The sequence below is a fragment of the Macaca fascicularis genome, chromosome 2 (genome assembly GCF_037993035.2).
Source record: "Macaca fascicularis isolate 582-1 chromosome 2, T2T-MFA8v1.1".
In the NCBI taxonomy this organism is placed as follows: Eukaryota; Metazoa; Chordata; class Mammalia; order Primates; family Cercopithecidae; genus Macaca; species Macaca fascicularis.
In genome coordinates, this window is record NC_088376.1 from 100,137,803 (window position 1) to 100,152,197 (window position 14,395).

Genomic DNA, 14,395 nt, shown 5'->3' on the forward strand with positions numbered 1-14,395 from the left:
AGCAACAGAGGCCCATGTAGAGGCGGGGCATTGTCCCCCAAATGTCCTCGCAGAACAGAGATACTCAGCCTCCCTCCCACAGCCTGTCCCTTGTTCCATAGTGTGCGTAAAAGCTCCTCAAAGGAGCAGGGTATCTGGTCCAGCTTTTTCTTGCCCTGCCTCTAGGGAATTCCAGTTCCCTGCCCAAGAAGGAGTTTCTGGTGAACACAGCTAGAGCCTCCCAGCCTGCATTGCCCATGACTGGCCCAGGTAGCTGTTGGAGCCCAGTTGTGGTGCTGCTCCTGCCTGTGGCTGACTAGGGAGCTCTGGGTGTTGTGGGACATAAGGCCAGATCCATGTGCACCAGAAGCATCTGCCTTCTGCTGCCCATCCCTCGGGGCCTTCAAGGGCAGTTTCTTTAGTCCAGACAACCTCCCAACAAGTGGTAAATTCCATCCAGGGTTGGGGAGGAGAGGAGAAGGGACCCCTGGTTTATCCCCAGAAGTGAGCACCCAGCCCTGTCAGTTTTGCTGCGGGCCCCAGTCTGCCAGTCTCTAGCATTGCATGTGGCAGTGCTGAGCGCTCTCTGGATACTGGTCCATTCTGGGAGCCCAGTAAATGCCAACAGTCTCACTCATGTCTGCCAGCTCCTAGGGCACCAAGCAGATTTCTGCATGGTGACAGTCTCCCCCAGACATGGCCTGCTGGGCCCCAGCGAGGAGTGCCAGCTGAAGTTGGAGCTGACTGCTCATACCCAGGTGAGTAAGGCAATGTAGGGCCCGAGTGACTGGGAAGGCACCCTGCCAACCTTATGTACCTGTGCCCCCAGGGAGGCCCTAGCTTAGGCCACACTGCTGGTTCTTGTGGGTGGGGAAGAGATTTCTTGCATTTGCTTCTGGGGTCCCCATTCCTGCTGTGTCTGCTCCCTAGGGACACGTGGTCAGAGAGCCTGGAGCAGGCCTGGATGTGCCCTGAGCTTTTGGCCATGCTCTGTGCTGGCCTTTGGCATGAGCTTTTGCCCTCCCCAGGCCATTCTCTGTGGCCACAGCTGGGCCCAGCTTTCTGATTTGCCCAGAGATTCCAGAGCAGAGCTGTTGCTCACAGCAGGCACTGTGCCAGGTGCTGCTTGGAGGCTAACTGGTACAGAGGTTTTCCCCTGGAGTGGCCCAGAGGAAGGCCATCAGGGCGGAATATGCTCAGTCCTAGGGCCGTTCCTATCTGTCCCTTTGTGGTTCTTGTGGGAAAAGAAACTTCCTCCTTGCAGAGACTTGCAGACTGAGGTCTCAGTTCCCACTGGCAAATATGAGGATGGCCGGCCTGAGCTCTGGGACACCAGACAGGCAGGCCCGGGTGTGGAACAGATCTTGCTCAGGGAGGGTTTGATTTCTGGGGCAGCAGCTTCGACAGAGGAAGTGTGCAGCTTCTCCAGAGGCCCTCTCTGAGGGATCTCCCTTCACGTGGGCATGCCCAGATATTTGGGGCAGACTCAGACAGCCATAAGCCCTTGAGGAAAGGGCCAGGCCTCCTGGGGCCGAGGGCGGGCCGACTGGCTGGGCTCACTGGAGGGACTGGAGATGAGCCTGGCCAGAGGTCAAGGCCTTCATGTTGACCCCTCCACTGCAATCCCCTGTGCTGCGGAAGACCATCCGGGCTCATCTTCAGAGGCCCCAGCCCTAGTCTGACCCCTGTATGGGCTTTCTTACAGGAACAGCTGACCCATCTGGCCCTCCCTTGTCACGTGTCAGGCATGAAGAAGCCACTGGTTCTAGGCATTTCTGGGAAGCCCCAGGGACTGCAAGTGGCCATCGCCATCTCTAAGGAGAGCTCTGATTGCAGGTGAGCCCAGGGTTGGGGGTCTGGGGGTGGCAGTGGCCTGAGAAATGAGGCAACTGCACCTGGGACCAGCACGCACTGTGGTGTCAGTCTGCGCCCATCCGATTCCTGCAGCCAGGAAACGCCACAGTGTTATTGCGGCCATTCACCACTCCTGTAGGGACAGCTCCCTTTACCCCGTCCCTGCCCTCTGTGTGGTCTCCCTCCACACACTTGGAGGCCTGGTGCCCAGACAGGCAGGAGATGGCAGGGGACAGGGCTGTAAGTATCCTGGGCTTGCCCCCATGAGGCCCAGCAACTGGGAGCCAGGCCAGCTCGCCCCTGGCCAGGGACAGTTTGTGCAGAGTTTGAGGCCTCTCTCAGCATCATGGGCGGGCAGGAAAGATGGGTCTGTGATTGGCAGCTCAATGAAACAGGAGTCTGAGGATGAAGCCTGGTGTCTGGGCAGCTTCTGCACGCCCACCCAAGATAGCTCTCTGGGCAGGGCCAAGGGTGGCGTGTTACATGGTCCAATGGACACAGGACAGTGTTTTCAGCACAGAGCAGTGGCCAGACCACCCAAAGGAGCTCCGCCTGGACTTTGGCTCAACGGTGCCACTGAGGACCCGTGTGAATCGCCAGCTCATTCTCACCAATCACTCCCCAATACAGACCCCTTTCTCCCTCGAGTTTGAGTACTTCGGGAGCCCCCAAAACAGCCTCAGCAAAAAGACCAGCCTGTAAGTCTTGCTTCTTTTATTTCCCAGGGCAGATGAAGCTGGATGGGGTGTACCCTGTTGAGCCTCTCTGTGGCTTAGGTGGCCAGTGGCCGGACGGTGTGAGAGATGGGAGTGTGTGTTTTTATAGGTAGACTTGGGGACAGGCAGAGAGGAAATGGCTCCTGCTGTCCACCTCTCAGGCCCTGAGTGGGCCTGTGGGAGAGGCTGGGATTGTGGCCCCTTGTCCTAAGCCTGGCCTACTGGAGTGGAGGCTCCTGATGGACCAGGCAGATGGGCCTGTGGTGAGGGAGCGGTTACTGTAGACAGAAGGAACTGTGCAGGCCAAGGGGTGGGAGGAAGAGTTCAGGAGCAGGGAGTCTTCAGGGACCACTGATAGCGCGTTTGGGCTGACATGTGGAGAGTGAAATGGGGTGACCCGTAGATAAGACACTGATCAGCAAAGCTGCTATGTGTAAGGACAGAGGCAAGATCTAGAGTGCTGCTTACACATACACAGACACACACACACACATACACATGTACATATACCCACACATGCATGCACACATACATATACACATGCATACACATACACACGTGTGTGCATGTACACACATGCATATACACATATGCATACACAGACACAAATATACACATGCACACACATACATGCTCATACACACACACACACACACACACACACACACACAGAGGTGTGCCAGAACCAGCTAGCACTGGTTCAGGAGAACTGATTGTTAAATATTCAGGAATTTTGCAAATCTCTAACTTGAAATCAAACATTATAATTTAGGACTTTTTTTCTGGAATCCCCACTGTGTGGACACCTCACCACCTAATCTAGTGAAGCAAGAGGGCCCAACCTTGAAACCACTGCTATGGGTGGAAGGGGCACTTTCTATTGTGAAAAGCTAGTGTGTACCCAGTGCTGGACAGATGTCAGCAAGAAAAACTGGAAATGGGCCTGTTGCAGAATTCTGGGCTAGAGATGGGGAGTCTGCGCTGGGTTTGCGTCCAGGAGTAACCATGGCACAGAGCCTGTGGGCAGGGAGTCCTGCTTCAGAGCCTGCCTGGGTTTCTGGGGAGGTAATCCCTGCAGCTGGCGGGTGGCCTACGGCTGGGGATGTTTGAATGGTAGGGGTACAGTGGGAGCAAAGACCAGAGAAGGAGGTAAAGGAGAGAACTGGCCCACCCTCCCCTGGGAAGAGCAGGCAGGGCCACCTTCCTCTGCTGGGCACCCGGTAGAATGCTGGTTGCTCTAGAACCTGGCTTAGGTCTTGGGACAGGCTTGTCTGACTTGATACTATTTCTGTGTCTCCACTTGTAAAGTCCCGACATGCCTCCTGCCCTGCTAAAGACAGTGCGGATGCAAGAGCACCTGGCCAAGCGAGAGCAGCTGGGTAAGCACCACCAGGGTGGGGCTTCGGGGCCCAGGCCATGGCCAGAGCAATGGCCTTCTGCGGATGTGGGCCGGAGGCTGCCAGGGAGCAGGACCAGGACCAGAGACCGCTCTCAGATGGCCAAGGCTCTCCACCTGACTGCCTCTTCCTGTTGAGGCCATTTCCCTTCTAGGGCACAGGCTTATGCACAGGGCCTGGACTCCATCTGGGATGGGCAGTGGCTCATGAGGGAGGGACCCGGCCTCTCAGGCAGTAGAGAGGCTGACCGCACAGGACTTTGAGTAGCTTGCCCCTGGATTCCGGGTTCCCAGGAGGAGGGCACATGTAGCCTGACCAAGGAGAGGCTGAAGGGTGGCTTGTCGAGGGCAGTGCTTTGCTCACACCCGAGGGTTTGGGCCTCAATCCCAGCCCCAGTCCTGTGAATTCCCAGAGTCGCGGTTCTTTCCCAGATTTTATGGAGAGCATGCTATCCCACGGGAAAGGAGCTGCTTTCTTCCCTCACGTTTCCCAGGGCATGCTGGGGCCCTACCAGCAGCTATGCATTGACATCACAGGCTGTGCCAACATGTGGGGCGAGTACTGGGACAACCTCATCTGCACGGTAAGGGCACACAGGAGGGCAGTGGCCTGGGGGAGTGCGGAGTCTGCCCAGCCCTCGCCTTCAGCCTCTCTCCCCTCCAACACCTGGCCCTCAGACTCTCAAACCTCACCAGGTTGAAACACAATGCCCACCGAGCTTGGGCAAGGTGTTCGTGTCTGAGGCAGCCTCTGGTGTTCTAGCTGAGGCATTTTAGGCAGGAGGGGTCCTCGTAAGCAGTAGAACTTTCCACACCTTTTCCCAGGAGGTGCAGGGCTGGGGCCATATCGAGGAGGGAAGAGGAGACAGTAGGCTGCCTGCCTGGGCCAGGACCCAAGAGCTGGAGTAGGGAGTATGGAGTGCAGGGACAGTAGCAGCCTCCCAGAGCCACGTCCTTGCCCCGCCCTTGGTGGGGCTCACCCAGGGGTCCATTTAATTGCTCCAGCACTCAGCATAAATGGAGCATCTACTGTGTGTGGGTTCCTGTGTGGGCCACTGTACTGTGGAGGATACAGGGAAGAATAAGGTAACCAGCAAGGCGCCCCTAATTTAGTCTGGAGGGATGAAACATGCATACATTATCCTACCGTTAAGTTGTTAAATAGAAGATTTTCATGAACTATTTAGTAAATTGAACAGATTAATTGTAGTAGATATTTGCTTTAAATTGTGTGTGTTATGTATGACAAAGAATTGATCATGTTAACATAAAAAGGGATCTTAAATAACAGGAAGCTGGGGAAAAGTATCCCAAGTGGGCAAGGTTTGAATAAACAACTCCAAGAAAGACAAATACAGACGGCCAATAAACATATTAAAATCTGTCACCACCACTGATGATTAAAGAAATGCAAAATACAAGAGCCACAAAATACTGGTTTTGACACATTAGCAAGGTTTAAAAGTTGTTGGTGAAGGTACAGGGGAACGGGTGCTTTGAGCCCCCCTTCTCCATGTCTGTCAGTAGAGGAGTGGGTACAGACATTGGGCCACATCCCTAAGGGAATTCTGCACAGCCTGTTACATGATGCCGCAAACTCTTTATTAGTAAAAATTAATCCTATGTTGTTGGCTGGGTGCAGTGGTTCATGCCTGTAATCCCAGCACTTTGGAAGGCTGAGGTGGGTGGATGTCTTGAGCTCAGGAGTTTGAGAGCAGCCTGGGCAACATGGCAAAACCCCTTCTCTACAAAAAATACAAAAATTAGCTGGGTGTGATGGCACATATCTCTGGTCCCAGCTATTCAGGAGGCTGAGGTGGGAGAATTGCTTGTGCCCAGGAGGTAGAGGTTACAGTCAACTGAGATCATGCCACTGCACTCCAGCCTGGGCGATGGAGCAAGACTCTGTCTCAATAATAACAGTAATAATAATAATAATCCTATATTGTTAAAAGAAAAGATTATTAAAGAAAGGCACGTGCAGCATGCTCCCCATTTATATCTGAGTCTACACGAAAGAAGTGTAGATACTTGTACACTGAAATGCTAACAGCAAGTCATGCTGCAGAGGTGGGATTGGAGGTGATTATCACACTCTTATATTTAAAAAAAATAAGATTTATTACTTTTAATTAGCAGAGAAAAGTAATAGAGTTCTTTTCATTTAAAAGACAGAAATTTGATCAAAGGGACTACCAGAGGCCGAAGAGCCTCAGGCTTGCCAGGCGCAGTGGCTCACACTTGTAGTTCCAACACTTTAGGAGGCTGAGGCAGGAAGATTGCTTGAGGCCAGGAGTTTGAGACCAGCCTGGGCAACATAGTAAGACCCTGTGTCTATTAAAAAAGAGAGAAAAAAAAAAGTTCTCAGGCTGGGAGCTTTGTGTAGGCTGCCTGGCTGGGAGGGAGAGTACAGATGGCGGGAAGTGGGAGAGAAGCCAGAGTGGTACACAGTGAGGCTGGGACCAAACTGTGGGGCCCCTCCTGGGCTGGCTGGACAAGTGGAGGCCCTGCCCAGAGGGGATGTGGTGGCAACTGGTGACAGGAGTGACAAAGGGCTGGGGTGTGTTTGCAGGTGGGAGACCTGCCGCTGGCAGTCATCCCAGTGCATATGGCAGTGGTGGGCTGCCCCGTCAGCTCCCTGAGGACCACCTCCTACACTACTGACCAGGCCCAGAAGGAACCAGCCATCAGGTGCTCCATGCTCAGCCTGAGCCTCTGCTCCCTGGTAGCCCCTGAAACCCTCCGGCCTCCGGGCTGGGCTGCCCACGTCGGCTTGTTATTCTTCAGCTGGGCTAGGGCCATTGGTGCCACCTACAAGAAGGTTCCAGGCCAGGGTTTCCCTAGGGGAAGGTGGCCTCAGGGGACATGGCCACCACCATTTCGGGGGGCAGAAGTGGCGAGTAGTCAGTGTGGCCCGAGGTCAGCACCAGCCCTGGGGCCCCTGGCACAGCTGAACTGGAATCAGCGTAGTCTGCTCAGGGCGGGTGGTTGGATTGCCAGGGCACAGGGCAGCCCCAGAGCCCGGCTCACCTGGTGCCAGCTGGGGAAGCCCCAGCCCTGGGTCTCATTAATTCTTGAGTGAGACACCTGCAACGTGTACGCTGGCTGTGGCTGTACTGAATCCAGTCTGTCCGCCTCCAGGTTCGGCACCCAGGTCTCCGGAGGAGACACAGTTACCCGCACCCTTCGCCTGAATAACTCCAGTCCCTGTGGTAAGACATGCATGAGAGAAAGCAGGACTCTCGCCACAGGCTGTGACTTGTGGTGAGCCAGGCTAGGAGGGAAGGTGGGAGGGAAGCCGATGGCCCATGAACAGGACCCAGGTGTCCAGGGGGCCTGTAGTTACGGAGGTGTGGATGGGCCCACGGATGCCCTGCTCTCATCAGGGTTGCTGTGTGGAGGAACAGACAATAAGAGGGGATCCCTTTCTCATTCCTCCAGCCGGCAGGACCTGAGCTGCCTGAGAGCTGCTGGGGATACAGCGGGGACAGGACAGCAGGGTCTCTGCCAAGGGGCTTCCCTCCTGACGGAGGGGACAGACGTGACTGTAGGCTGCAGTGTGTGGAGTGTGTGGCGTACAACTGAAGGGGAGGCCGGAGTGCTGGGGGAAGGTGTTGAGGGGCCAGACTGCCCTGCAGAGGGGAGGCAGAGTGTAGGCTGAGTCTAAGAGGAAGGGTAAGCCCATGTGGGCCAGGGAAGCATATGGGAACAAAGAGTGCTCTGGGCCTGAGGAAGGGTTAGGAGAGGGAGCTGGTGACACTGAAGAGGGCCCTGGCCACGCTGGCCCCTGAGGAGGGCTGGGAGCCGGACTGAAGGCAGGAGGGGAGGGGAAGATGGGTTCGATGCAGGCAGATGTCTATGTTTGGGACAGGACTTCGGGGACTTCTCAGTTTGGGGGCTTCTGGGAGATGAGGTGGGGCCACCGGCTGGGTGTGGGGAGGCAGATGGAGGTGTCGGAGGAGGGCAGGGACAGCTTGACATTGTCATGGTGCAGGCTGGAGAGAGAGCAATGGGGAGCCCCAGTTTAGGTTGGGGACAGATTGATGGGGGTGGCAATCTGTTCAGTTGGGGGCTTCCCGCAGTGGTACTCAGAGGGATGGTGCAGTTCAGTTCTTTCAGGGGTTGCCAGGTGGGTGCAAAGGGAGAGATGAGGATGCTGGCAAGACAGAGGTGGAGATGGCGGCCCCCAAAGACTAGTCTGGCTGGGGAAGGACATGAAAGCTGACATAGGCTGATGGATAGATGGGGAGAAGGAAGGGCGTGTGGGGGTTAGAGAGCCCAGCCTGCCCACAAACAGGCTAGAAGGAGAAGCAGCTGTGGGGAGAGAGCAGAGCACCTGCATTCAGGCATCTGGACATGGAGACCTGGTCTTGTGACCATGAGGACTTCAGGTGATAGAACCAGACGGCATAAGCCTATAAAGCCTTTTTTAAAATTTTAAACGAGAATTGCCTGGAAGTGGCATTAGAGAGGCAGAGAGGCACCCCCTCCACCGAGGTAAGGGAGAACGGGTCATCGCTGTCTGGGGGTACGAGGAGGAGGGGGTCCAGGGGGGTTGTCTGTACCTCCCTAATTCCTCACCCTGCCCCCCACATCTGCCCCAGACATCCGCCTGGATTGGGAGACCTACGTTCCAGAAGACAAGGAAGACCGGCTGGTGGAGCTGCTGGTGTTTTACGGGCCACCTTTCCCGCTGCGGGACCAAGCCGGGAATGAGCTTGTGTGCCCGGATACCTCGGAGGGTGGCTGCCTCCTCTGGTCCCCAAGCCCCTCCAGTTCATCAGAATTCAGCCATGAAACTGACTCATCGGTGAGCAGGGGTGGAGGGGTGGGGCAGGCTGGCCACTGAGGGTCACTGAGGTGTGGCCAGTAGGCTAGTTGAACCTCAGTGACTGCGTGAACCTCCGTGACTCCTTGGTGACAGGTTGAGGGCAGCTCCAGTGCCAGCAATAGAGTGTCACAGAAGCTCATCTCAGTCATCCTGCAGGCACATGAGGGGGTGCCATCCGGCCACCTGTACTGTATCAGCCCCAAGCAGGTGGTGAGTTGGGGTAGGGGCTGGGAGCTGTCTGCATTGGCCGGCCAGTGGCCATGGGACAGTGCTAAGGCTGCTGTGTCCATGCCAGGTGGTCCCTGCTGGGGGCAGCAGCACCATCTACATCTCCTTCACCCCCATGGTGCTCAGCCCTGAGATACTACACAAGGTGGAGTGTACTGGCTACGCCCTGGGTTTCATGAGCTTGGACAGCAAGGTGAGCTCTTCCGGCCTGGGTTGGGGGCCGCAGCCACTGCTCCCTCCTGGGTAGCATGCTGCCTGCTCAGCCCAGGGATCAGCTGTGATCAGACTTGGGCTCAGTAGGTGGAAAGGGAGATTCCAGGGAAGAGGCATCGCCTGCAGGACTTTGCAGTGGGACCCCTGAAACTGGACCTGCATAGCTACGTGAGGCCTGCACAGTGAGTCAGCTGGGGTGCCCCATCTCCTTTCATCCCCATGGGGTGCACCCTCACCAGGCACTGGTGGAGCCAGGGAGGGTTCTCAAAGCAAAAGGGCAGGCATGGGTGGGAGAAGTCAGCAAAGGAGCCCGGGGAAAGGCTGGCCTGAGGCTGGATGAGCAGAGTCAGGGCAGTCAGGAGGCCCCAGGCGCCTGGCTTGCCCCAACAATGCCTATTGCTGGGCAGGCTAAGTGTGGAACTGGACTACGGCGGCAGCATGGAATTCCAGTGCCAGGCCAGTGACCTCATTCCCGAGCAGCCCTGCTCTGGGGTGAGTGTGCTGCCACCCTCTGGCCCTGCCAGCTTACCTGGACCTCAGATGTCTCTGTGTGCCCTTCTGGGATTCAGGCCTTATAGTCTGAGTCCAAGTCCCATCCCCCAGCCCTCCCAGCCCTACCCTAGAGCCATGAGGTTGAAGAGAGAGACAAGATGCACTCCCTGCCTCCTACCTCTGTGGCTGCCCAGGTGCTGAGTGAGCTGGTGATCACCCACCACCTGAAGCTGACCAACACTACAGAGATCCCACACTACTTCCGGCTCATGGTCTCCAGGCCCTTCTCCGTTTCCCAAGATGGGGCGAGCCGGGACCACAGAGTTCCTGGCCCTGGCCAGAAGCAGGAGTGTGAGGAGGAGACAGCCTCAGCAGACAAGCAGCTGGTGCTGCCAGCACAGGCGAACATGCTGGTCAGTGGGAGCGTCTGCAGCCCTTGCCTTGACGGCACACCCTCGCATGTGTATAGACAGCACCCCTGCACGCCACCCTCACGTGCTTGCACCCAGATGCAAACTGCGTGCCTGACCCTGCCATACCCTGCATGAACACTCGGGGGTGTGCTCACACCAGAGACCACATTCAGCACCTCTGCACAAGTGGCTGACATGGGCATGGACACACCAGACATTGTGTTCACATACATGCATGCAATTGTTCCAGAAATGTCCCCAGACTTCCCTTTCCCTCTTAGTCCCCACTGCTGAGATGCTGGCGGAGGCTGATGCATTCCTGCGAGCACCTCCCCTTCCCACACAGACTCCGTCCTCCTATGCAAGCTCAGGGTTTGTGTCCCAGCTCAGGTGAGCCCATGGGGTTGCTGTAATTGTAAGACACTCCAGATTCTAATGTAAATTTTCCTCTTCTAACTAATTCTCAGTGATAATTGGATCCTGTATTTTCAGAGTTGGCTGGGTAGGGGAAGGTCTTGGGAATGTCAGGACCTCAGTAGAAACCATCAACTTCTTCCTCTGGTCTCTGAGGCAACTGGAAGGAGGCTGAGTGTGTGCACACCCATATCTGCACAGTGGGCTTCCAGGGTGTGCAGAGGCAGGCTGAGGGTGGACAGCCCTGCCCTGTCTCCTACTTCCCCTCCTGCTTCAGAGGTCCTCTTTCTTCCTCTCCTTGGAGGGCTTCTCTTCATGCTGTGCTCCCTTGAGCTCTGCCAGGCTCTAGCCTCACTCTACACATTTCTGGGTTGTCTTATCCATTTCCAGAGCCTCAGTGAACAGCCATATTCTCTCTATCCAGTGTATACTCCACTGTGTAGCGAGGGCCTGCTGTGTACTAGACGCTGGGCTAGGTGATGGAACTCCCCGAGGACCTCATCATGGAGGTCAGGGACACACACGGATCTGCAGAAGACAGAATGGCACCCTCGACCCACTTTGCATTTGCTCCCTTCAACAAGCTAAATGGAGGGCAAGGCTCAGAGCACAGCCAGAGGTTCCATTCCCCCAGAGCTTCCCAGGAGACACGGCAGTTAGCCACCAGGCATTTAAAAGTCCTTGGCAGCTCTGGGGAAGCCCAAAGGTTCCACAAAAAGGACATCACATAATGGTGCTGCATCTCACCCTCCATGAGCTAACAATGCTCAGGTTTCTGGCTCCTGGCCAGAATTCTCTCCCAGGCTCTAGAGCCAAACTCAACCTGTCCAAAGTGAACTCCCCATCCCCTCCCCCACCTTGTCCTGCCCCATACCTGTGCCTCCTTTTTGTGGTGGCATTTTGTCTCAGCAAATACCACTCCTAACCCCCTTGCTCATGCCCAGAGCTCTGGCACCCCTTGTCGTAGACTGATCTCTGACCAAGCCACCAAGCCCTGCGGATGCCCCCTCCTAAAGTTCTCCCAACACTATTCTCTTTTCTTCATCCCTACACCCATATCTTGGTTTAGGACAGCGGTGTCTAAGCCTGCCAATAAATCAGTGGCCTATTTTTTAAGATTGGGTCTTGCTGTGTCACTCAGGCTGGAGTGCAGTGGCATGATCATGGTTCACTGAAGCCTCAACTGCCTGGGGGTTCAAGCAATCCTCCCACCTCAGCCTCCCAAGTAGCTTGGACCAGAGGCATATGCCACCAGCCCAGCTATTATTTGCAGAGACAAGGTCTCATTACATTGCCCAGGCTGGTCTTCAACTCCTGGGCTCAAGCAATCCTCCCACCTCAGCCTCCCAAAACCTCCCTTCAGGGGCTGGGCCTGGGAGGGAAGAAGGGATTACAGATGTGAGCCACTGCTCCCAGCAAATTAGTACCCTTGACAAAGTTTATTAAGGCAGCAGCTCCCAGACCCCACCTCCAGAGATGTGATGGTCTGGGTGAGGCCTAAGAATCTGTATTTGTAACAAGTGCCTCACAGTTGATTCTGATAAACTTGTACCAAGGACCTGTGCTGGGAGCCAGGAGTCCAAGCTCCATCCTGTCCAGCCTCAGTTACAGCCTCAGCCCCTGGTATGGCATCATCACACTCATGTGTGGTCTGCAGCCTGTCTCCCCGCCAGGTCAGTGACCTGTCAGAGGCTCCTCACTGTCCTCAGCACACAGACCAACTCCTTCCTCTGCCTCTGAGTCCAACCACAGCTCTAGGAATTTGAAGTGGTAAAGGGCAGCTTGCTCATGTACCTTCCCCTCTAGCCTCTGACCTCTGAGGGCAGACATGACTTGTCCCTGACACTAGCAGGGTGCTGGGCAGAGTAGGTGCTGGGCAGCACTTGTGGAATGAAAAGCACCAGGTTGGGGAGCTGCTGGGCTGTTGGCTGAGCAGGGCTGGGCCTGGGAGGGAAGAAGGATGGAGCTCCAGGTGGGGAAGTGGCCATCTGCCCTCTGCAGCCGGAGATGACACCATGTCCACATCTGCTCAGGTGAACGTGTCCTTCTCACTCTCCCTGGAGCTGCTCTCCTATCAGAAGCTCCCGGCCGACCAGACGCTGCCTGGGGTGGACATTCAGCAGAGCGCGAGTGGAGAGAGAGAGATGGTGTTTACTCAGAACCTGCTCCTGGAGTACACCAACCAGACCACTCAGGCATGCCCCAGGCCCACCCACATGTGGAGGAGGGTGGAAGTAGGCTGGGCTCTGTTCTGCTGGGGCCAGAGGAGAAAGCCCTAGCAGGGCCCTTAGAAATAAGGAACCCCTGCCTCTGTCCTAGTGCTCAGTCTCCCCTAGAAGACCTGTGTGCAGAGAGATGAGGGCCATCCACCCTCACCTCCCTCATGAGCCCAAAGCCAGGTGAGGGCCTGAGTGTGGGAAATCAGGGAAGGCTCCCTGCAGGAGGTGGCACATGAAGCCCGTACACCGATTAATCAAGGAAGGGAAACAGGTTGACGGCCAGGCCAAAAGAAAGGCCTGATGGGTGGGGACAGTGAGCACCTGAGGCAGCTGCGAGGGGCAGCCCTGGGGCTTGCTAGGTTTCAAGCACCAGGGCGAGCACCATGGACCAGAAGGTCACCAGGTCGTAGTGTGGAGGCTGAGCAGGGGCTACTGGTAAGGAGTGAAGGAGTGGCCTGGGGAGGACTCCAGAGAGGCCGGGGACAGGAGGCTCAGCAGTGGAGCCGAGGCGCTCCAGCCTGGCACCCAGGCAGCTGCTGGGGCTGAGGCCATGGGATCGTGCATGGCAGCGCCTGAGTGTGATGCAGGGGCTGCCAGGAGATAGAGCAGGGCACAGGTGAGGCCTGCGGCCAAGGGACACAAACAAATGGTCCAGGGCCTGAGAGGAGCTGAGGGATGGGCCTTGGGGGCCACCATAGTAGGAGGAGGGGTGAAGGAGGGCAGCCCAATCAGCCAGGGTGCAGGGACTGGAGCTTTATGAGTTAGGGAGGCAGGGACAGCGGGGGAATGGATGGCATCACCCTGGCCCTTTCCCTGCGCAGACTCCCAGTAGCAGCCTGTGGCCTTCGAAGGTGGCGCTGGCCCCCTGCCAACTGCTGGGCACTTCCCGTTTTCCTCAGGAGCATCAGCACTTGGGGTCTGCAGGGTTCCCTGTGTCCCAGAGGCCCTGGCTCACAGCCCACCCAGAATGGACAAGGTTGCCTGGTCTCCCACAGGTGGTGCCCCTGCGGGCCGTGGTGGCCGTGCCTGAGCTGCAGCTCTCCACCAGCTGGGTGGACTTTGGGACCTGCTTTGTGAGCCAGCAGCGAGTCCGGGAGGTCTACCTGATGAACCTGAGCGGCTGCCGAAGCTACTGGACTATGCTGATGGGTATGTCCTACTCTCCCACCTACCCACTGTTCCCCTACAGGGTTGTGACCTGTAGGGGGCCCCTGTGCCTTGTCCTTGCATGCTGGCTCCCAGGGCAGGCACCACTTGGAATTTCTGCAGAACAGCCAGTCCCCCAATTCCACATGATCTCAGGCTTGCCCTGCCCTGCAGTGCTGAGCAAGACCAGAGGTGCAGGCCTGGGGGAGGGTGAAGTCTTCTTGTGGCAGTACATGGGGCTGCCTGCACTCATGTGTCTTCCCTTCCCTTTGGTGCAGGCCAGCAGGAGCCACCCAAGGCCGCTGTGGCCTTCGGCGTCTCCCCAAGCAGTGGGCTGCTAGAAGCACGATCCGCCAATGCACCCCCAACATCCATCGCCTTGCAGGTTTTCTTCACTGCCAGGTACAGCCCCTTCCAACCTCCCCCAAACTGCCCACAGGGCCTGGACCCCCTGCCCAGGCCCCTCCTAACCTCAGCCCCTACATGCTCCCCAC

At 56.6% G+C, this 14,395-nt stretch overlaps 1 protein-coding gene across 3 annotated transcripts in view; it reads left to right on the forward strand.

Moving 5' to 3' along the window:
• The window catches only part of DLEC1 (DLEC1 cilia and flagella associated protein), a 66,796-nt gene that overhangs the window by 51,959 nt on the left and 442 nt on the right, over positions 1-14,395 (forward strand). Inside the window, exons 21-37 of one of the 3 annotated variants that reach the window (XR_006696132.3) lie at positions 627-737; positions 1,685-1,815; positions 2,349-2,531; positions 3,858-3,928; positions 4,378-4,529; positions 6,518-6,636; positions 7,087-7,157; positions 8,550-8,755; positions 8,870-8,986; positions 9,072-9,197; positions 9,305-9,399; positions 9,625-9,709; positions 9,904-10,122; positions 10,404-10,512; positions 12,570-12,731; positions 13,751-13,904; positions 14,180-14,303. Coding sequence is in view for 1 of the 3 variants with exons in the window: in XM_005546657.5 (XP_005546714.3) it covers positions 627-737; positions 1,685-1,815; positions 2,349-2,531; positions 3,858-3,928; positions 4,378-4,529; positions 6,518-6,636; positions 7,087-7,157; positions 8,550-8,755; positions 8,870-8,986; positions 9,072-9,197; positions 9,305-9,399; positions 9,625-9,709; positions 9,904-10,122; positions 12,570-12,731; positions 13,751-13,904; positions 14,180-14,303 (2,126 nt within the window). In the remaining 2 variants the exon portion in view is untranslated. Of the gene's footprint in view, positions 1-626; positions 738-1,684; positions 1,816-2,348; positions 2,532-3,857; positions 3,929-4,377; positions 4,530-6,517; positions 6,637-7,086; positions 7,158-8,549; positions 8,756-8,869; positions 8,987-9,071; positions 9,198-9,301; positions 9,400-9,624; positions 9,710-9,903; positions 10,123-10,403; positions 10,513-12,569; positions 12,732-13,750; positions 13,905-14,179; positions 14,304-14,395 lie in introns of those variants that run through there. The other 2 variants (XM_005546657.5, XR_006696133.2) reach the window with 2 other exon arrangements.